The sequence below is a fragment of the Pelodiscus sinensis genome, chromosome 16, assembly GCF_049634645.1.
Source record: "Pelodiscus sinensis isolate JC-2024 chromosome 16, ASM4963464v1, whole genome shotgun sequence".
Classification (NCBI taxonomy): domain Eukaryota; kingdom Metazoa; phylum Chordata; order Testudines; family Trionychidae; genus Pelodiscus; species Pelodiscus sinensis.
In genome coordinates, this window is record NC_134726.1 from 24,028,025 (window position 1) to 24,051,665 (window position 23,641).

Consider the following 23,641-nt stretch of genomic DNA (forward strand, 5'->3'; position numbering starts at 1 on the left):
TTTTCTGAATTGGATCCTAAGGCTTCCACGTTGAAGAAGAGACACTTGGGGACACTCCCCCAAGCTGTGAGTGAAGGTTATGCCTGAACTGACAATAGTGCTAAAGTGCTCCCCCCTCAACTGAGAAGAAGAAAGACACTCTCTGGATTTCCCTCACAGGCCTGGGGGGGGGGGGGGGGAGGGGAGAGGGGAAAGGCAAGGTTAGTGTATTTTGTGTGCTCCAGCCTTACAGAGGACAATAGGGGCTGCTGGAGTGCCAGTATGGGCTCCCCAGTGCTTGGAGGAGCCCTGAGCCTTGGGGGCCAGATTCAAGCAAGCCCAGCTGCATCAGGTCCCTGACCTTAGGTTCCCCACCCTTACTATGCACATTGAAATGCAAGTCCTAGTTGTGCCTGAAAATGCATGGCACTGAACAACTCACTCCTTAACCCATAATGGACCAGAGAAAGGGGAAGTTCCTGGTATCATTTCAGGTTACCTGGCAGACCTCAACACTGACCTTAGCACAGAACACCCACCGCACCCACTGACTTCCTCCAGCCTTGGGAGCCATCAGCCATCAGAACCAGATCGAAGGCTGAGCCCCCACCCCCTTCCTCCGCTCAAAATCATTGGCCACTTTTGGAAACTGGTGTATTTTGTGAGTATATGGCAAAGCGGAGAAGTGAGCCCCCTTTCAGACATAGCACTTTTCTCTCTGTTTTTTGAAGCAAGTAGTTTCTAAATGAGTGGGAAGCAGGGTAACCTAGGTCAGTGTTTCTCAACCAGTGGTACAAATACCCCAGAGAAGTCTGGGGGGTTCATCCACACAACTGAAATTTGGAGAAAACTAAATTTTTGTTTTAAGTTTTACAGCACTTTATTATTGTTGTACTTTTTATCTCCAAAAATGTCATTGCCCACCCAGCTACGGTTAAGTTTAAACAAATGTGTTGCAGGTAGAAAACAATGTTGTGTGTCTGAAAACGGTAGGTACTGGGGGCATTTATAATTGTTTAAAGGGGTCCTTTATAAGAAAAGGTTGAGAAACACGGACCTAGGTGGCTGAAAGCAGGTCGGGGGCAGGATGCCCGGGGCAAAGGGACACACAGAGAGACAGCGACTTGGAGGCAGGACAAGAACCCAGCTCTGCACTGGCGCGTTCATCACCTCGCTGTTCTGTCCCCGGGCGGGCTGTGGCGTCCAGCCGGGATGCAGCGGGGGGCCTGCCTTCCAGCGAGGCAGCATCCGCGGTGCCGCCTGCCTGCCCCCCCTCCCGCCCCAGGCTAAATGACCCGGCTCTCCCCTGACTTGCCCGGCCAGGCTGACTGTGCTCACGCGTCTCTGGGGCCGGACGAGCAGCCAATGGGAAGTCTCCCTGGCCTCCCACACCCGCTCCGGCTCCTCCGCGCGCTGGGGACCGCGTGGCGTCAGCCCGCGCCCGGACCAACCAGCGCCCGCCGGACCCCGCGCCCGCCGCCCGCTCCCCCTTTAAGAGCCGAGCGCAGGAGCTGGGGCGGCGCAGGTAGCGGAGCCGGAGCGGCGCGGGCTGGGTTCGGTTCTCCCCTCTCCGCGGGCGCTGCTACGAGCCGCCGGGCCCCCCTGTCCCAGCCGTCCCGGAGAGCTGCGCGCTGGGGCTGAGCCCCAAAGGATCCCCCATCCCCGTGTGCCTCTGGGGCTCTGCGCCCCGTGGGCGGCATGCTGGCTCTCCTGGCTGGACTGCTCTTCTCCCTCGCCTCCGGGGCCAGCTGGCGGGCAGTGAGGGGCCAGGAGAGCCCCCCGGGCAGCCGCTTCGTGTGCACCTCCCTGCCGCTGGACGCTGCCCCCTCGGGCTGCCCGCTGCCCCCGGTGCCCATGCAAGGGGGCGCCTTCCCAACCGAGGAGGAGCTGAAAGCCACCGTGCTGCAGCTGCGGGAGACCATCCTGCAGCAGAAGGAGACCATCGGCAACCAGCGGGAGACCATCCGAGAGCTGACCAGCAAGTTGAACCGCTGCGAGAGCTCCCCCGGCCCCGACGGCAAGCCCGGAGCCGGGGGCTGGAGGAAAGAGTTGGGCAAAGGCAAAGACACCATGGGGGACCTGCCTCGGGACCCTGCCCAGGTCATCGACCAGCTGAGCCGGACCATGCAGACGCTGAAGGACCGGTTGGAGAACCTGGAGGTAGGAGACGCTCGGGGACCCGCCAGACCACGGTTGGAGGGGAGCTGTCCCTGGTGCTGTAACCCGAGCGGCGTGGCTGTGTCTGGGAGTTGAGCGCTTTTCACCCGAGGTGCCATCTCCGCTCCAGGTGCCAGGTCGTAGCGACTAACCCCTGTAGGGAAGCGGGGGGAGGGAAGAGGGTGATGTCACCCATTGAACTCACAGGGTCTCTCAGGAGGGCAATTAACAAAGTTGCTGGGAGTCCCAGAATGAAAGGAACAGGCATCACTTCCCAGCAGCTAGGAATGGTTCTCGAAGCCGCTTGGGTGATAGAATCACAGGACACTAGAACTGGAAGGGACCTCCAGAGGTCATCAAGTCTAGCCCCCTGCCCTCACGCCAGGAACCCTCTTTAGTCAGTTTCTGGGGCAATAAAATCTATAGTCTCCTACTCCCTTTTCTTGGGCGACCCCAAAACTATACCCTAATGTGGTGAGAGGGGAAAGGCGCCTGCCTTTTGTGTGAGTACTTGATGCATGCACTGTACTTGGTGAGAAAATGGGTACTTTGGACCAGCAATCTGAAGTCCAAGCCCTTGTGCTGGCTACATGGTAAGCTGCTAATGAAGTCCTTATATGCTGGCTTTAAGAGGAGGAGAAAAAACCCAAGCTGAGCCAGCAGGAGGGACTGCAGTGAATTGATTTTCTTGATGTATTTAATGGGGAATAGAGTATCCTCTTACTATGTCCCAGCCCTTAAAATGCACAGGAAGAGATTTGTGGGTTTTATTTTCCTGCTCTTAGGAGCTTAGGATCCAGTTTTAGTATTTTCTAAATCTCCACCGCACGGCTGCCGAGAACGTGTCGGGCAGGACTTGGAATGTGATGCTGAAATTCCGGCCCGCACGACCTTGACCTAACGGCGCTAAACAAAACAGGAAGGGCCTGGGGAAAGCAATGTAGCACGGGTCATAACGACAAGACGATGCTTTCCTGAGAATTGGTCTCAGGTGACTGCAAGTCATTCCAGTAACTGCACAAATACGAAAGCTCATTCAAAGCCCATAGAAACCAGTGTAGAGGCTCTCATGGACTTCAGTATGCTTTGGATCAGGCTCACAGTTAGACATTGTACTTGTGGCAATGTTTTGCTTGGATGGAAACTTTCCCCCGCAGTGTTGTTCTCTCTCCTCCCCCCTAGACCAGGGCAGAATTCAAGGTATTTTGTCCCGCTCCCCATTTTGATGCATATGATTCCCAAGAGGATTTTTAAATGATTTATTAAAAGTTCATGTCCATTCAACTATTACTTGCTGTCTATTAACTAGAATGGCTGCTGGAGCAGTTTTAATAATAGATTCATGGCAGAGGCTTTTCACATTTTTTCAAGGCACTTCCCCATTGGCTACTTCCCCACATAGGTTACAGTGCTGGGGCCTTGCCCTCTGCAGGAGGTGAGGGTCTTCTGGAGTCACACCAGCTATGTGTTGTGGGACTGTCCATAGAATAGAATATGATTTATTTGGCTAGAAATAGGCCAGAGGGGTAACGGATATCTCCTTAAAAATTGCTTCCCAGAGCTGTGTTTTGGAGTTTAGCCTGCCATCTTGGAAACTCTCTGATGCATGGAAAGTTTGGTTCTCTAGAGCAGTGCTTGTAGCCAAATGACGTGTGTTGCCTAATGGAAGGGATAGAAGCTTGGTACAGTGGCTTGGCTGACCTGGCACCTAGAGAGCAGATAATGTCTCAGAAAAGATGGACCTCAGATATATTTAAAAAGCTTTGCTCTGACTTTTTAGAAATCTTTGATTAATTCCTAGCAGATAGAAATGGAGAGGCCATTCTTCTCTCCCCTCTGCCCTGTTCTTTCCTTTCCCTTTCCTTTCCTTTGCTTTTGTCCTCTCTCATTTTCCTGTTATCTTTGGAAGAGAACATTCCATAAAATAAAATTTAAAAAAGTCTGCTTCTTAGGGAAATCTCTGAAAACTTCCTGTTCAGGATAAAATCCAGTCTCTTATTACCGGTATACTGCTGTTCATTTGAGAATCTCTTGATAGCATTATAATTTTAGTGGGGGAAAAGGAAAGGTCCTACAATAAAATGCCCCTAGAAGACAAAACTCTTGGTATCTAGCAGTAATTTAAGTAAATCTAGTTTTTTTTTTGTTTAAAGACTATATCCCACTTTGCAAACTTCACTTTCACAATGGGTCACTTTCAGAGTTGATTTGATGAAATATCTGACTTTTTGTTTAATAAATCATACACTATTTACCAAATTAAAATACTCAACATGTCCATTTTGATTACTTTACAAGTAGGTTAACATTTTCTTGCTTTAATTTACTCAATTTCTAACTAACCTAGTAATGTCATTTTGAATTAGTTGAATAGATTATTTTAAAACTATGCAACATGTAGCTATTTGATCTACATCAAGCTTAGTTCTACAAAATACAGGCAAGAAGCCATCTTTCTTAAATGTATTAACTGTCAGTGATATGAAACAAGGGAAGCATGAAATAAGTGAATCATTAAACAAATACATTGGTTTTGAAGAAACCAGTCTCTTTTTGCTGACCTGATGAAAGCTTTGAACATGACATGTTGTTTTTTGCCTTTCTATTATGCTTTCAGGAGAGCTTAGTCTTCTGGTTTGAAATCTGCCCTCCCCCCCCCCGGTCACAAGAAAACCCACATTTCACAATTTTTGCTTTTTGAGAAGTGGCATAAATTTTTTTTCTTTTTCCTTGAAGCACCAACTCCGAGCCAATGTGTCATATGCAGCCCTGCCTAATGAGCTTCGAGAGATGCTTCAAAGGAGGCTTGGAGATCTAGAGCGCCAGCTTTTAAGCAAAGTGGCTGAACTGGAGGATGAGAAATCCCTGCTTCATAATGAAACTTCCGCCCATCGGCAAAAGACAGAATCAGCCCTAAGTGCATTGCTGGAAAGAGTTTCTGAATTAGAGAAAGGTAATTTGGAAACAGAACTCAAAGCCTTCCGTGTATGTTGTTGTTTAGTTTCCTCCCTCTTCTGCTGCCGCACTAGTACTCTGCCTCTTAAGAGACAAAGCATGGTCTCATGCAGAGGGACTGGACTATCTCCCTGGAGATGTAGGTTCAGTTCCTCCCTCTGTCACGCACTTACTTAATGAGTCACTTTGTACAGAGAAGGTTCCAGCTCTAAACTGGAATAAAATAACACGGTGGGGTTTGAAGACAATGGGTGTCCAGAATGTTATGCCCTGCCTTTCCAAACTGCCAGGTAGGGGCCACACCTCTGCTCCTGCCTGGGGAGGCTGGAACCATGCAACTTCCTCCTCTCCCCTGGTGCTCAGGGAGCTGCACTGGGTGCACACGCCCCTTACCTCTCTTCCCTAGTGCTCCTGGGAGGCACTGCCCCATATCCTCCCCTGGGGGAGGGTTGCACTAGGCACACTGCCCTGCCTCCTCCTCTCCCCATCAGGGGCAGGGCTTCAGCGAGGAGGGGGTTGTATGTGGGGCTGGGGGCTTGTCCCCCCAGCCTCAGCTGCACCAACTGCCCATCCCTTAAAGTTTGCTGCATACCCAGATATCTACAGATATGGGGACCATATATATGGAGAAGGAAAAAAAGTGCTCTCCACACACTTTGTTAGCTCACATTATTTTCAGTGCAGTTCAAGTTAGAGAGTACAACTTGCCTACTGTATAGGCTGCTACAGCTAGCTTCACCCTCTAGATCTGCAGCCACTAATTATGCCACTAGGTCCCCTCCACTTTTTTGTTGGATACGCCATTGAGACCAAACAATTGGTTTTCATTAGTGGTGAATAATACTCTGAGAATCTGCAGACCTTGAAGCATATGTCCTATCTCAAAAGTGCAACCTTCAGGTTTTACAGTGGATTACATGTGGTGCCACTGGGGGACACTTAATCCTAATCATTTAATCAGATACTGAGATTCATTATTACTGGGAAACTGCATGCCTGGGTACAGTCCATTTATTTAATGTACAAATGCATGTGGCAAGCAAGTACAAAATAAAACTGTAAGGACAATGTACGTTCAGAGAATTGCATCCTATTAGATTACCCTTAAATAATCTGTATAAGAATAGCAGGTTTGGGTAATGGTTTGCTTGGGTGAATGAGCTGCCTGCCTTAAAACAAACTGTAGTGGGCACACTTTCAAAAATGTGCAGACACACACATCTCATGAATTTTAAGATACAGGCTAAAGGATCCATGTGTTTAGTACTGAGCATAGACTTTTCATTTAAAAAGAATGTGCAAAAAGAGAAGTATAATTGTTGGCCACTTAATATTTCCCCAGTAAGCTTGGGCAGTGAAACCTTCCAAGTTATCAAGTTTCTCTGGACTCTTTTTATACTCATTCAAGTGCTTTGAATTGCAAACTCACTGATACTTGTAATACTGGCCTTGAAATAGCATGTCCCTGTAGGGCATAGGTCTTGTGTGTGTGAGAGAAGTAAAAAAGGGTCCAATATGCAGTGCTTATAACTTTGTGAGACTAGAAAGAACAGAGAGAATGTTATAAAAAGATGCTTTCCCAAAGATTTCTAAGGAGCTGAAGTGTTTGGAAGACAGGAATTGGGAGATAGGGGTTCTTATCCTGGCATTGTTGTTGCTTGTCTTTGAGATTTTGATGAACCTCACTTAGCCTTTCCTGGGCAAAGCTTTTCTCCTTCTGGACAGTGAAGGATAATACTGCAATGTTTAATTCTTGGGACTGTTGAGAAATGCAGTCCATTAATGCTTGCAAAGCCCTTTGGGATGTGCTAATGAATGGAGCAGTACAAGTGCAAAGTATTAATAATTTATTTATTTCAAATGCTGATCCATTTGTAATCTATTTCTGGGCAATAGATTGTTCAACATCCACAATGCTATAATCTCTCAGTGGACTTAACATTTGTCCTAGAAAAAGGCTGCTCTTTTGTAAAGGGTGGCAGGAGACTATGGAAGAGTTTCATGACTGGCTTTTAATTTGTACTTGGAAATAAAACAACGAGGAGTTCGATGGCACTTGAAAGACTAACAGCATTTTTTAGGTCATAACCTTTAATAAGATACAGCTCACTTCTTCAGATGCTTGGAGAAAAGAGAAAAAGGAAGGGATACAGAGATGGGAGTGTGACATCAGTGCTAATTTAATCAGGGTGGTCGTGGCTCATCTCCAACAGTGATGGGAAGGTGAGACTACCTGAAGGGGAAATTATCTATTGGTAATTACTTATAGGTAATTTCCCGTTCAGGTACTCTCACCTTCTCATAACTGTTGGAGACAAGCCACATCCATTCTGATTTAATTAACACTGATGTTACACTCCTATCTCTGTATCCCTGCCTTTTTTCCTTTTCTCCAAGCATCTGAGCAAGTGAGCTGTATCTCACGGACGTTTATGTCCTAATGCCCTAATAAATTTGTTAGTCTTTAAAGTACCACTGGACTCCTTATTGTTTTTTGCTGAGACCGACTAACATGGCGACCCCTCTGAAACCTTGTATGGAGCTGTTACAGATGATTGTGAACTTGTTTATCAGGTGGGAGTAATGAGCACCTTGGAGCTGTGATTTCTAAAGCGCACTAACATGTAGCTCATTAATTGGTCTGTGTAGATCCTGCTGGTGCACACTCCTGGCTCCTTAGGGCATTTTAACATTGTGTTCTGTAAAAATGCACTAAGGAACATTTTGTTAGACTGCAAGCCACTATCTCTTACCATGTGTATTTAACCTTGCACCTACCATTAGAGCTGTAAATGCCTGTTTCTTTGTGTTAGTTATTCTAGACAGGGCTGGTAGCAACACCTATAGTAAAAGCTGCCTGACATTCCCCTACCCTTTGCCAAACAATTACCATTTGGGGTTGGAAATTATCCATGTTAGTCTGAATGGCTTTGGCTGCAGTTAAAAAAAAATCAACCCTAGGTAAGATTGAGGGTAGGGAAAAAGATTGAGAGTAGGGTTAAATTCTAGCTCTAGCACCCCATGCTTTGGAGAAGAGGCTTGGCATTTGTGCCAAGGACATGCCTTTTGAGATCCTCTGAAAATCTGGCCCCAAGTTCTAAATCTTTGAAAAATCAGTTTGTACATGCTAGCGGAGACTTCTTTGATTTGCAGCAGTTGAATTTTTGAAGGTACCATCTTCATCGAGCATGCGCAGGCCTTGGCACACCTCCTGCCCAGACTGTGCACTATCCTCAGAGAAACTGAGCATGCTCCAAACCCACAGTGACAGGGGTGAAGCTGGGCTTTCCCTGTAATCATTGCTCCCTGCTGCTTTGAGTATGTCTGGGGCCAGGCACGGAAACTGAGAGCAGAGAGCCTGTCTCTCCGGTGCTCTTCTGCTCCTAACAAAGGGAACAAGGAGGAGGAAGCCATGTAATCTACATGCATAGGGGGACAAAAACCAGACTAGAGGAAGAGAAAGGGTAGTTTAGCGCAAGGGGCCTGAGTGGCTCTGGAAGGAGGGGAGAGAAACCAAGATCAGGTGGGCAAGGAGAGAGAGTGAGAAATAGGATGGAGAGGGAGAACAAAAAGCAGTTAGTCAGAGGAACACAGACTGGGGCTGAGAACCTGTCAGGGAACTGGAAGTAAGAGGGAAGAGGGAACGGAGCTGGGAGGAGTGTGGGATAATGGGGATTGGCTGGCCAAGAGACTGGAGCAAGAAACTGCAGAGGATTATGGGTAGGAGGAAGACTGAGATTGGATAATGAACCTGGAGAAGGAGATTGGGCCTGGAAAACAGGGCAGGAGATAGACCAGAAGAGGAGTTGGAAGGGGGGGAAGAAGTCTGGGCAAAGAGACTAGCACTAAGTGTGGGGAGGAAGAGAGATGTGGGGTAGGGGTGACTAAGACCTAGGCCTGACTGGCCAAGGACACTAGGACTGAGATGAGAATATTGAGTAATGGAGCCTGGGAATGGTAGGCAAGGAGAATGAGCCACAGGTGGGCAGAGACAAGAATAGGACAGGGAAGGGGCCCAAGCTCCTGTGGGAAAGGCACAGAAGAGTCTGTGCCCACTAAAGCACAGCCCCCTCCAGAGCTTAGAATGGAGCTCAAGATTCCTGAATCTCGTCATTCCCCTTCTGGTAGCAAAAATCTGTGCTGGTCCACATAGTGCAGGGGTTGGCAATAATTTTTGCACAGGGGCTATTCGAAGCATTTTGCTAAGGCTGCACTTTCTGTTCTATTAATGGAGGGAGTGTGGGGTCTGGGATGGAGTTTGGCTGCAGGAGAAATCTCTGGACAGGGATTAAGGTGCAGGAGGGGGGCAGGATTTGGGACGGAGTTTGGGTTCAGGAAGGGTTTGTGACCTGGGGAGGGGTTGGGGTGAGGGAGGACGTGCCAGGTACAGGCTATGTCCATGGCTGAGAGATGCTTACCAGCATAAGTGGCTCCTGGCCGGTGGTGCAGCAGGGCACTCAGGCTGGCAGGCTGCCTGCATACCATGTGGCCCTATGATGCTCACAGCTGCCGGCTGTTGGGGCAAGCTTGTCTCTGTGCACCCTTTGGGGGAGAGGACAGCAGATCTCCATGTGCTGCCTGCACTTTCAAGCACTGCCTCTGAAGCTCCCATTGGCCAGAAACTAGCCAATGGGAATTGTGAAGATGATGCTGGGTGTGGGGGCAGTGCACAGAGACCCGCTTCCCCTGTCCCAAAAGGTGTGTGCAGAAACACCCCTGCCAGCAGCCTCCAGGTGTGGTGCTTCTGGGAGCAGTGTGGTTGGGCCTGTGGTAGGCAGGCAGACAGCTTTAGTACCTTGCTGGGCTATAGAACATTTTCCTCAGGCCTTGGGGTGGAGGGTCATGGTGGGCTGAAGGAAAATATTTATTGGGCCAGTTGTGGCCTGTGGGCCATATTTTGCCCACCCCCTGACATCGAGAATGATTCCTAATATTGCTTTCAGTTACTTTATTAGCACAAAATAAAAGACAGGACTATGCAGCACTTTAAAGACTAACAAGATGGTTTATTAGGTGATGAGCTTTCGTGGGCCAGACCCACTTCCTCAGATCAAATCATGGAAGAAAATTGGCATGACCCTATATACCAAAAAATAGAAAATACCAATTTTCTTCCACAATTTGATCTGAGGAAGTGGGTCTGGTCCACGAAAGCTCATCACCTAATAAACCGTATTATTAGTCTTTAACATGCTGCATAGTCCTGTCTTTTGTTTCAGCAAGACCAGACTAACATGGCTACGTCTCTATTACTATTTTATTAGCACAAGTGGCAGAGGGCTGTGTGGAGAATCTAAAAGTTCCCCACTGATTATGATGCCAAGTGGTAGAATTTCTGGGTATTTATTCCAGTTTGCTTTTTAAAAAATCCTAGGAAATTATACACACAAGCCCATGTTAAAAGAACATTATTGAGGTTGCTAAGTGAAGCACACAAGTTAGGAAATGCCAGAATTAAGGTTGCACAGGCAACCCTAATTTGGCCCCCTTGTGCATAGCGTGCTAGGATACGGTGTTTAATTACATGTTCACACGCTATTTTTTCCACATGATCCTTTCCTTCTTCAGTGCACAGACTAGACCTTCTCTGGGGATGGATCAGGGTTGGGGAGTGAAGGATCCTGTTACAGAAATTAGACGATGTGAGTGTAAATGAAGCGAAGGCCTTCAGGAAAAATAAAGACAGTATCATGGATAGGCCAATTATATGTTGCCCTGCAGAACACAGTTGCTGTGGATTTTATCCTTGGTTTCTATGTACAGCTGGGCAAGTCAAACAAGCTTATCATAGGGAGTAATAGAATTATTTCCCTCATTTTTTCTGGGCACCCAAACGGACTCTGGAGGTCTAATTAACAAAATCGAGGAGCTGTAAATGAAAAGCAATGGGGACTGGACTTTTAAAGTGCTATATAATGCTAAATATTAGAGCCCATCAAAAACATTTTGACATGATTTTCCATTGGACAATACCATTTAGTCAAAAAACCAGTTTCCAATCAGGCAGATAAGGTACTCCGAGAAATCTGGTTCTAGTCACTTCAAGTCAGGCTCCCAAACTTAGTGAATAATCTTCCACTTAATTTCTCTGTGCATTTGGTCTTCATCATGAAAATGCAGATAATGAGACCTCTTCATTTTGCAGGGCATTTGTAAAGCTAAATTAATGATTGCGAAGCACTCAGATACTATAGTGACAAGTGCCATAGAAAATAATTGGCCCTGGAGAAAATAATAATTTCTTATAGCTGCCATTGAATAAATAAGGCCTAGGCCACACATTGGAGAGAGAGGAGAATACAAAATATTGAATGGCTGCTCGTTGAATACTGTCCGTACTGTTCACTGAGTGAAGCAGGAGTCCTTTGAAAACATAGTATGTAGTCATATAATTAAAGACTGTATCAGAACCCAGACATACAAGGGAGTCAAATTCAGGTTGTCTGTGCAACTTGAATATACTTTGTGTAATTCCTTAAATCAGTAAAAGTTAGAAAATACCATGTCTTAACTATGACTTCAGATTTAGATAAGAAGAGATTGTTATTTAAAACACATGTAAAACACATTGCTTTTTCTCTTCCTATAACCCTAGGTAGCAGTGCATTTAAATCACCTGATGAATTCAAGGTCTCCCTCCCTCTCCGCACAAATTATTTATATGGGAAGATCAAGAAGACTCTGCCAGAGCTATATGCCTTCACTGTGTGCTTGTGGCTGAGGTCTAGTGCTTCTCCTGGGATTGGAACACCGTTCTCCTATGCTGTCCCTGGGCAGGCTAATGAAATTGTGTTGATAGAGTGGGGGAATAATCCAATCGAATTGCTCATTAATGACAAGGTAAGAACTAACTATTTTTCCTTCTAGATTATACAGCCCAGGTAAAAGGTGTTCTTCTGCACTATAAAAATCTCTGGTAACTCTTTCTATTGACTTCAATGGAAGCAAGATCAGGGCACCAAAGTTTAAAATAAATTCACACACTTTCAGAGAATGGCTGTGAATAAAATTAGGTGATGCTTTTGTTCATGAGAACAGACAACATAGTATTGCTGGATATGCTTAACCTGTGCTTGTACAGTGAAATTACAAACATTTAGATTGGGGTGGGAAACCTTTTTGGGTCGGGGGCCACTGACCAACAGAAAAATCAGTGAGAAGCAAAAAACAAACAAACAAACAACAACTCACCCCAAACCCTTACTGTCGTGGCCCACAACAGAGGATAAAGACATTCCCCACATTCCCCTCACACACCAGAGCTTAGGAGGGTACAGTCTAGTGGATTCTGTATGCTCCAACCCCATGGTGGGACAGCGGGGAGGCTGGAGTGCCAGCGTGGGCTCCCCAATGCTAGGAGGAGGGCCATAAGGCTTGGAGGCCGGATCCAGGCAAGCTGGGGACTGCATCCAGCCTCCAGGTCTGAGTTTTCCCACCCCTGAATCATACAGACTAGGTCTGAATCTCATTTCATTCAAAGCTAAATCAGCTTGGCACCTGTATAAAGGAGATCTGAGTGAAACCAATGATGATCTTTTAAAATTAATAGGAATTGAATCTACCAGAATGAACCTGGCATAAAATTAAATGGACAGCTAAGAGAATAAGGCATATGTCATAGAATCATAGAATACTAGGACTGGAAGGGACCTCAAGAGGTCATCGAGTCCAGTGCCCTGCCCTCATGGCAGGACCAAATACTGTCTAGACCATCCCTGATAGATATTTATCTAACCTACTCTTAAATATCTCCAGAGATGGAGATTCCACAACCTCCCTGGGCAATTTATTCCAGTGTTTGACTACCCTGACAGTTAGGAACTTTTTCCTAATGTCCAACCTAAACCTCCCTTGCTGCAGTTTAAGCCCATTGCTTCTTGTTCTATCCCCAGAGGCCAAGATGAACAAGTTTTCTCCCTCCTCTTTATGACACCCTTTTAGATATCTGAAAACTGCTATCATGTCCCCCCCCCTCAATCTTCTCTTTTCTAAACTAAACAAACCTAATTCCTTCAGCCTTCCCTCATAGGTCATATTCTCTAGACCTTTAATTATTCTCGTTGCTCTTCTCTGGACCCTCTCCAATTTCTCCACATCTTTCTTGAAATGCGGTGCCCAGAACTGGACACAATACTCCAATTGAGGCCTAACCAGCTCAGAGTAGAGTGGAAGAATGACTTCTTGTGTCTTGCTCACAACACACCTGTTAATGAATCCCAGAATCATGTTTGCTTTCTTTGCAACAGCATCACACTGCTGACTCATATTCAACTTGTGGTCAACTATAACCCCTAGATCCCTTCTGCCATACTCCTTCCCAGACAGTCACTTCCCATTCTGTATGTGTGAAACTGATTGTTCCTTCCTAAGTAGAGCACTTTGTATTTGTCTTTATTAAACTTCATCCTATTTACCTCAGTCCATTTCTCCAATTTGTCCAGATCATTTGGAATTATGACCCTATCCTGCAGATTAGTCGCAACCCCTCCCAGCTTGGTATCATCTGCAAACTTATCTGCATGTCCATAGATTTGTTTTGTTTTTAATATTCTAGCTATTTAGTCTTTAATTTATGTCAAACTCTTTCAATTGCTGCTTTTGTCTATAAGAAGTTCAATTGTCTGTGAAGTGTCAAACATGCACTGTAGAATCAGGCCTGAGAAGAAAAAGAAATACTAAAACACAACTTTTAAAGATTTTTAATCTTAAATATCCTGCACATCTTTCTCTTTTTTTCTAGTTTGAGCTAGCTGTCAAAAGAAATTGATGTAGAATGTGTAAACCTCAAATTAAGTCATTAAGCTATGTACTTGAGCAAAAATTAGATTGTTCAATGATGGCTGAAGTGAAGTTTATCAAAACTTGACATCAGACACTGTACTTTGTGGGATAGTGATAGAGATGCAGCCGTGTTAGTCTGGTGTAGCTGAAACAAAAGACAGAACTATGTAGCACTTTAAAGACTAACAAGATGGTTTATTAGGTGATGAGCTTTCGTGGGCCAGATCCACTTCCTCAGATCAATATGTGGAAGAAAATCAGCACAACCATATATACCAAAGTGATACAATCAAAAAAATGAACGCATGTGAAATTGACAAATCAAATTTTAGAACAGAGTGGGGGTGAGGCGGGAAGGTTAGTGTCTGTGAGGTAATGACATTAGGGGTGATAATTGGGGAAGCTATCTTTGTAATGGGTGAGATAATTAGAGTCTTTGTTACAAAGATAGCTTCCCCAATTATCACCCCTATGTCATTACCTCACAGACACTAACCTTCCCCCTTCACCCCCACTCTGTTCTAAAATTTGATTTGGTCAATTTCACATGCGTTCATTTTTTTGATTGTATCGCTTTGGTATATATGGTTGTGCCGATTTTCTTCCACATATTGATCTGAGGAAGTGGGTCTGACCCACGAAAGCTCATCATCTAATAAACCATCTTGTTAGTCTTTAAAGTGCTACATAGTTCTGTACTTTGTGGGGGGGTCTTAGTCTCAAAACACCTAATCCCTGGGAATATAGTGATAGGGTTGCTAAGATACCTAAAGTACAATTCAAATGGTTCATGGTCATACAGTAGGCTTAGAAATGTTTATTAAAAATACTGTGTTAATATTTCGGACATGTTCGTGCATGTGTTTGGTGGGGGCAGGGAAGCGAGGTTAGAACTTGCTTATCTCTGCTAGTAAAATGTCCCCATTTGTAGGCTTGTTAGCCTACACTGTTAACTGCTTGTGTAAGGCTAAAAATTTTCTTCTGGATTAACAGCTGATCCAAAGCCCACTGAAGCCAATGAGACTTTGTATTGAATTATAGTCTTTGAATTATGCCTGTAAAAGGGGCCTATCCTGTGCCCTGTGAAGCCCCTAGTCAATTTCTCATAGACAGCTGGAGTAGAAGGAGCTCAAAATCTTTCCCAGTAAATAGAGTGCAGCAGTATTTTCTTCAAAGGATTTTCTTCCATGGGCAAGCCCCAAGATTGAAGACAGACAATCCTAGCACAAAAACAGAATGGGAGGTTAGGGGTAAGATTAAGGGATTTAAACAACAGCAAAGAAATGCTCTGGAATAGCATGCAGCATCAGCTGGACTGGGGGTAGCCTACTCTCTTGTACCTTTGGTATTTAGCCACAGCTGGAGCAGCAAACATGCCTTTCTCTCAATTCCCAGAGCATTGAGCATGCCTTCTCTTGTTAGCCATTTGCAAGGCTGCTGTAAACCAGGAACAATGTGGAATGGCTTGTGTTTACATTTTTGATGGGAATGAATGTCTGGGATAGGACACACATTCTATGAAGAAACTAGAGTAATGATGAAGCCTTGGTTCTTAAATAGTGGCCATAGGTCTCAATAAGGTCTTCAGCATTAATTATTGTTGTTATCTACATGTAGGTTGCCCAGCTCCCTCTGTTTATTAGTGATGGGAAGTGGCATCATATCTGCGTCACATGGACAACTAGAGATGGCATGTGGGAGGCATTTCAGGATGGAGAGAAACTCGGCACTGGTGAAAATTTAGCCCCTTGGCATCCAGTTAAACCTGGAGGAGTCCTGATTTTGGGTCAGGAGCAGGTGAGTTTAAGAGAAATTGTTGTTTCGTAGGGTAAAAATAACTAGCTCTCTCCCCCTTCTCTAGAAGCAGAAATTAAAGCAAAACCTACTGATCACAAATACAAAGGCAATTTGGAATGCATAGGACTGTTATTGCCCAGGTCTGAAATGCCATTGCTCTTCCTCTGTGTGTCACATCGGAGATGTATGACCAAGCAACAGACTTTGTGGAACTAATAGCTGTTACCTTGCTGTATTTCTCTTATTTAATTCTTGTTACCAGAAGACTTGCCCAGTATTGCCTGGGTCTGGCCCAGGGGGGAGGGGCTGTGCAGGCCTCTCACTGGTTCTCCCTGGGCCCAGCATGGAGGTGAAGGGGGGCTGTCCCAGTAGTGGTGGGGGGGCTGGCCTGAAGCTGGAGGGAGGGGTCATGGAGGCCTCCCACCGGTGCTCCCTGGGCCTGGGCTGTGGCTAGGGAGGAATGCTGTGAAGGCCTCCCCAGCCTGAGGGCAGATACAGGGGCTGAGCAGGCCAGCCCTGGTGGCGCTCCCCAGACCAGCATGGGTAGGGTGGCAGGGAGGTCTGTGCAGGCTTGCTGGCGAGGCCACCTGCATGGCCTAATGGTGTTGGGGGACTGCCTGTGGGTCCTGTGGGGGCACAGGACTGCACTGCCTGCCCCCAGTGGTGCTTGGGTGGGTCCACAGTGGTCTGGTGCTAGGTCTGGCGGGTGGAAGGCTTTGGGGTAGGGGGACCACTTACCTGGGCCAGTGGCCAGCAAGATGGTGAGCCTCATCCATAGCTAGCCACTCCCTTCCTGGTGCGGCTGCCCCCAGTAGTCATGCTGCAGTACAGCTATCCTCCATGTTCGCTGCCCCCAGTGGTGACTGTGCAGTATTGCATCCCTTTCATCAACCCCCCCCCCCCTTTCATGTTATCGAATTCCGGTCACATCCCATTTTTCCTGCCACAACCTACCCTTGACCTTACTTTAAGTTAGGAGAGGAGGAAGTTGCATATCAAAGGTGGTGGTCCTAGATGTTACAATTTAGGAGGAGTTCTCATACAAATGGACTCACAGACAGATGCCTCTAGCACATGTATAATGTATATGGATGATAGACATAATATTTCCTAGTGCAAGTCTTAACTTAATGCTAACAAATGAAGCACTGGTTCTGTTACTTTTGGCAGTGATCTGACTAATGCTTGCATATGAATCCTTTCAAACTGATGGCAGATAGCTAGAGGGATGCTAAACACTCGATGGAAATAGGCTGAATTGGACCAATTATGATGTATCTGAACATAGTGATAAGCAACTGTCTGCAATGGCAGTTGCTGTGCCTCCAATTTGTATCTGGCTCTCTTTAGGAAAGAGTGCAGGGGGTCACTTTCCTTTCCTCCCACCCCCACCATCTTCCCAGCTAGAACATCGGCACTGTTGTGCCCCCTTGGGTTTAGTGCTCCATTGCTGTAAGAGTTGGACTCCTCTAGCTTTCACAGCACAATGGAGAGGCTTGTGGCCTTGTCCAGGGTCCCTTCCTGCCTTGCCCCAGAGACAAACCCACAGAGGTCAGAACACATGCTGTACCTCAGTCAGGGGATAGCATTGGCCACTTTATTCTGTAATTCTCAGAGCTCCCCGCCCATGCTTTTTTGACTAGCTAGATAAATCACCTGATTACTGGCTTGTCAGTGACTTGTTACGAACCAACCCAGCACGAATTGTGATATTGGAATATTGCTGATGGCTTTTACTATGTTTTGGAAATCAGAGGAAGATATCTTGCTATGAAACTTGAAAATAACATTACCTAAGGAATAAATAGAAGGATTTTGTGATCTGCTTATGAATTAAAAAGGAAGTGAGAGTCTGTGAAATTATTGGCTGGAAACAAATTCCTTAGTTCTGTCATTAAAGCAAGTGCAAAGATAATGACTTACACTATTCAGTTTTTAGCTTTGGGAGTAGGAGATGAAAATGCCTGAGAAGTTACTATTAACTGTATGTCAGAAATGGCTGTAATAGTATTTCACTCCAACTTGCCCAGGTTCAAAACTGGACCAATGTGTAATTAATTTTGGTCCAATTCTGTTGCCAGTAGATGTTTGTTCTTGATTATAGCCAGGGGCGGATATAGGGCAGGGCGAATGGGGCAGCCGCCCCGGGCCCCGCGCTTCAGAAAGCCCCGCACATGCGCCGTGGCAAAGGGGGGACCCCGCAGAATTATGCTGCCCGGGGCCCCGCAAAACGGTCATCTGCCCCTGATTATGGCTGCACAGTAGAGGCTCAGGTTCAGAATGAAAGCACTGCCAGAGCTCTGCTGTGAAGCTTTCCTTCTCCCTACTCATACTCTAGTTCCCTCCAATCTGTACAACAGGATGTGTAATCGTGCCAGCTTAGTGTGGCTCTCTGCCTCCTAGTGGCTGGACTGTTTAAGGAGTAAGACAGCTACAGGTTGAACCTCTCTAGTTCAGCACCCTCTGGACGTGACTGATGCCAAACCAGTTAATTTGCTGGACCATGGGACACCAACATTGCCTAACAGCATTATCAATACTTCCACTGCTTACTGTGCTCTTAAAGGGCATTTAGGGGTAAATTAGAGCTAAATAACAGCATACAAAACTAAGAGCCAGGATGAGTGGTTGTAAACAAACTTTATGGGACTGCAAGAAACTTGGCCACACCCATAATAAAATGGACATCCAGTTAACTAAAATCATTCTGGACCATGGATGCTGCCAGACCAGAGAGTGCTGGACTAGAAGTTCAACCTGTATTACCTCCAACAGGATGGCATTAGTCCTTCAACACAGGCAATGGCTGTTGGGCTCTTCTTTAAAATCCAGAGGTTCTGGTTCAATTCCTGCAGATGACTGGTTAGTGGCATGCTTAAAGGAACAAGTACCCTTTATACATACATAGTTATCACTGAAGATAACAAAATCTAGTCTTGGCAAGGATTGCCCAATTAGGCCTTAAATCAACTTTAATTTTCTAAAGGCCAGCATGGGTATGCCTTTACTGCAACAGGCACATAAGAGTAGTCCTTTGCTATTGGAAATGGTATTCACACGCTTGTGATATGAAATACCAGTTCTTTGAGACATGAGTTTCTGAGTGCTTGGAAGAGCAATAATTTGTGAAAGGTTAAACAAAGGCCATTTTGAAATCTTGATGACTAGCATTTTGCATTTGCATTTTACCTATTGTGGGTAGCTTATTTTAAGGAACAGGGAAAACTTGTTCAATTAATTCTATTTTTTTTATGTGTATAAAGGATACGGTTGGAGGAAGATTTGATGCAACCCAAGCCTTTGTTGGGGAGATGAGCCAGTTCAATATATGGGACAGGGTCTTAAAAGCAGAAGACATCGTGAACATTGCCAACTGCTCCACCAACATGCCCGGAAACATCATACCCTGGGTTGATAACAATGTTGATGTGTTTGGAGGTGCAACTAAATGGCCTGTGGAGACATGTGAAGAGCGTTTGCTAGATTTATAGCCAGAAGCATTTTTCTATTTAAGTGCCCCATTTTATTAGGACAATTTCTTGTGTGGTCTGTCACACTTTTTTGCCCACCAAATGAATTGTGTGAAAAAAATCCCAAATGAAAGGTTGGGTGCAAATAAAGCTAATAATTATTGGCATGAATCCTGAAGACGAAAGGCACCTGTTGGCTCAGATAGCAGTTGTTGTCTTAAGGCTGATCCCGAGATACTTATTGAGTTCAATAGACTTTGGATCAGGCCCTTGCTTGGTACATTAATTCTTCTGGGGGAATATCATTTGCAAATATGTTATCTATATCAAGTGGCAGAATTACTCCTCTCTGATAACGTGATACAAACAAAGCACAAAGCTTTTTTTAAAGAGGGAAAATGTACATGTTGGTATTGACTCTTTCCTCCTATATGTATTAAACATTCATTTTACATACTTTTTAAAGAATTGAAGAAATCCTTCTATTATAGTTACCGTGTCTTAACTCAGCACCCCTGAGACCTGCAGTAGTAGCAGCAGCTGAGTAGCCACTATCTGCATTACAGAAGATAATTGCTTTACAGTGTAAACAAGTTAGAATCCTTGTATTGTGTGTCATGATCTAAACACTCTGCTTCCTTCCCTAGACCTGAAGAAGAGCTCTGTGTAGCTCACAAGTCTGTACCTTCTACCTGCAGAAGTTGGTTCATTAACTTGAGGGTACCCCCCTCCCACCATCTTTTCCTGTTTAGATCATGGAAGAGATTATATGATGCAAATGCTATTCCACTCCAAATTCAGAGAAAGGGCTAGATACTCAGCTGATGTAAATCAGCTTAGCTCTGTTGATTTTCATGGAGCTACATCAGTTTATATCAACTGGCATTCTGGCTCCCAGTCTGTATGTATTCCCTTTGTCCCTCCCCACTCTCATGGATAGGTGATGGTTGAATGACTGTACTTGTATTCCATGTAGTATTGCATATTTCTCTCTGAATTCTATCACTCTAGTCTGTTTTTTCTTTTCTAAATACATAGCAAATGTTTCTAAGTGAATTTCAGTTTTGTTTTGCTATGAAAAGCCTTTCTGTGAGCAAGTGCCAAAGTTCAGTTTCTGTTTGCTGAGAATCACTATATATTTTTCCAACCTAAGTCTCTATTGCTGACACTTCCTGTGTTATGATGGTCCTATGTGCTATGACGAATGTGCTTGCTTTCCATTCTTGTTAATTGTCACGACTTCTGTAAGCACTGAGCTGACTTTTAAGAGTATATTTTATTATGCTTTTTTTGGTTTCTCAATACTTTGGAGACAGAGTTGTATTTTCTTGGTATTGGTGACTCTTTGGTTTGTGGCTTGCAGATAGCATATGTAATATATTAGAAAGTAAATACTCTTATTAATTTAAAGAAAAGTGATTTTTAAAAGAGAATTTATAAAATTAAACATCCTATTTTATTTTTAATGTTCTGAATTGTAAGAATCTCTATTGTGACAGTTCCATTTGTTGGATAAAGTTACATATTCCCACTAATATGTAGTATGATGTTCTTAAAGGAAAGTTCTTATAATTTTTAATTAAAAATGCATTGTAAAATCAATTTCCTTTATTTCCTTCATATTCTTGCAAAGTACCATCTGCCATTTCACAGTGCTATGATTTTAATTATATGTCTAAAAACATACAAAGTGTGCCTCTAAAAAAGTCAGACTTCTCAAATTCTATTTATATACTTCCTTTATTCCAGAATGAATACAAACTACAGCCCCGATCCTGTGCTGACTGAAGTGGCATGTAAAGTCTTTTGTAAAAAGGCATTTTCTTTCATTACTATGGCAGAGGGAGCCAAACCTACCAAGTGTGCATGAGTTTCACATGGGGGGGAAAATACCTCTAAGTATCAATGCTGCCATTCCCTCTTTCTCTCATCTTCTCCATGTTCCCATTAGTGGGTGGGAGGTCTTGTCTAGGTTGTGGGGAGAGGAGTCCCCCCTCTTATGATGGCATAAAGTAGTATGTAATTTGCATTGGACTGGGCAACAATCACAGTCTTTCTATGGCTGTACCAGCCCATGCTGCGGCAAGAGTATGAAGGTAGAAGCGAAGGAGGCACTGCAGAGCAGGTCATACAAGATTCAGGGGAAATGACTTTGTCTCAAGACAGGAACAGTGAGAGACAGGACAAATGTGAGTGCTCCTGCTGTTTTATGCAGTAATGGGAGCCCATAGCTACAGATACTCCCAGGGCAAGGGTAGCAGGTGGCAAGTGAGGAGGGAAGAGTGCACTACACCATGTGGTGAGGACAGCGGACTGATCCTGAGGCATACTGGAGCGGTCAACAAAGGCTTCCCTTGTCGACCATGCTGTGTCTAGACTGCCCCGCTGTGCCGGATCAGCTGATTGTCGGCACAGAGCAGCGGCCATGTTTATTTTAATGAAGCGGGGATTATTTAAATCCCCGCTTCTTTGACTATGCTGAATAAACTAATTTACATGGCTCCGTTGACGGAGCCATGTAGTCTAGACATAGCCCTTGTGTGCCCAGTCAGGAGCTTCACTTTTAAATTCCCCTCAGAAAGACTCACACAGACTGAAGTACTAGGAGCAAATTTTACTTACCTCAGAAGGAAGAGTTCAGCATGTTATCCGGTGGCATCCACCAATAGCACCCAGGGCTGTGCGGTCTTCCATGTGAGTCTTAAAACAAGAGGAGTCCTGCCTGATACTTCAACCCTGTCTCCGTCTCCAGTTCCATCCAAAAGAGTCTGACTGCGTGACCTGCTTCAAATGGTTGTAGATTTCAAAACGATCAGTTACATGGGTCAGAACTGGGGTGAAATGATCTGTGCCCCCTGCATACAGTATTCATTGAATTGCTAGGCATACCTTGCAGTGAAGACCACGGGGCCTGGCAGCAAGAGGTTAAAGCCCCAGTCCTGGGCCTGTTGTTGAATACTTGCATGGGTCTGGAGGATCCAGATGTTGGCACACCCTTCTGTATAGGAGAACAGCTCAGCCACAGCCCTGCTCTATCCCAGCTATCTCTATATCCCAATGATTCTCAGCTGCCAGAAGTGCGCAGGGGCTGTGGGAGAAGCCTGGAGTGAGAGCAACCCTGAACAAACAGGGTGGCTTGACTCTGGAGTGTGGTCAAGATTCCCTCTGTGATTGTCGAATGAAAGACAGCAGGATATGTTGCTGAGGGGCTTCCATCCTTCCTTCATTCCTTTCCGTATTCAGAAAGGTGCTTTAGCACATGCCTAACTGTAAACATGTGAATAGTCACAGTAGGGTAATTCAGTGGGGCTAGTTATGTGCTTAAAGTTCAGCACATGTGTAAGTAACTTGCTAAACTGGGGCCTAAATCAGGGTGTAAGACAATCATGTGGTCTACGCTATTGATCCTCCCAAGCTCCACCATCCCAAAGCTCGCAGAGTCCCACTGAACAGGACGGACTTCCTTGAGTGTGGGGACAGCTCTACTCCACTGTCTGCCTTTTCCACACTTATGGTTTGATTTTCAGTGGTGTCATAAAACTCCTAACTCCAGTGGGAGTTGGGGAGGATAAGCAGCTCTCAAAAAATCAGGCCATTACTTTGACTCTTTTTTGCACAAGGTCCATCTCAGCTGGGCAGTGGAAGGAAAGAAAAGATTCTAAATCTCCAAAGAAGGAGTTGGAGCTCATCTCCAGTAAGAAATCAAAGAATGAGGGTTTAGCATTTTAAAGGAGATGGCCTAAAACTCAGGTAAGGTGCATTCAGGGCCAAAACTCTTCCCTCGCATAAATTGACTGAAGTGGAATAACAGTAGGGATGGCTATATCTCTGCTTGTCTAAGATAAACAACTGGTATTCCACTGTGTTTTGACTGATTACATAACTAAAATAGTGTTATTTTATATAACGGTTCTTTTCAGCAATGTCATGACACCCAACGGCATATTATCCATTGAGTGGTTTTACATTGTTTGATACATTTTCCTTTAAATGGGCGCAATGCTACCTAGTTTTATTAAAAGGAAGAAAGTATATTTATTGCATTTTTAAACCTTTTTATTGCATTTAAAAAGGATGGATATTATTCAGCAGCTCCATATTCCTGGGAGTCGCAGATTTTATGTGCATATATAAGCAGATGGCAAAACAGGAGTAAATATTACCATATCCCAGCAACTGTATTGTTTATGGAGTGTGAAAAGTGACACGACAAACTTCATTTCTCAAAAAGCTTTGACTATGTGGAAGTACTGACTTTCGGGCAGCTGAGTGACAGCTCCAGCACTTGGAACATGCAGTAATGCAGACTTCTAAAAAATCTGTTCCTCTTTAAAACCCACAAAGCTAAGACTGGCTGTGAGCAAAGAAATGAAGATTCTACTGAGCCAATCTTCTCCCTTTTATGGCCCCTTAGGGGTTGTAATAGTCCTCAGGTGGTTCCTACACCAACTCCATCTCAGCCATGGAGCTGTATGCACCTTGCACCATGGCTGAGATGTCCA

The 23,641-nt window shown here is 45.0% G+C and overlaps 1 protein-coding gene across 1 annotated transcript; it reads left to right on the forward strand.

Moving 5' to 3' along the window:
* Positions 1–205: 205 nt before the first annotated feature.
* Positions 206–20,741, forward strand: NPTX2 (neuronal pentraxin 2). Its single transcript, XM_006112821.4, has 5 exons — positions 206–2,139; positions 4,873–5,089; positions 11,687–11,931; positions 15,490–15,669; positions 18,933–20,741. The coding sequence occupies exons 1-5, from the start codon at positions 1,678–1,680 to the stop codon at positions 19,158–19,160; spliced, it is 1,332 nt and encodes a 443-aa protein (XP_006112883.2). The 5' UTR covers positions 206–1,677; the 3' UTR covers positions 19,161–20,741.
* Positions 20,742–23,641: the final 2,900 nt, after the last annotated feature.

Bases quoted from the DNA above. Each gene is read 5' to 3' on its own strand.
- NPTX2 (XM_006112821.4), top strand. From the start codon at position 1,678: ATGCTGGCTCTCCTGGCTGGACTGCTCTTCTCCCTCGCCTCCGGGGCC. The intron at 2,140-4,872 runs GTAGGAGACGCT...TTTTCCTTGAAG, and splicing joins ACCGGTTGGAGAACCTGGAG to CACCAACTCCGAGCCAATGT. The intron at 5,090-11,686 runs GTAATTTGGAAA...CTATAACCCTAG, and splicing joins AGTTTCTGAATTAGAGAAAG to GTAGCAGTGCATTTAAATCA.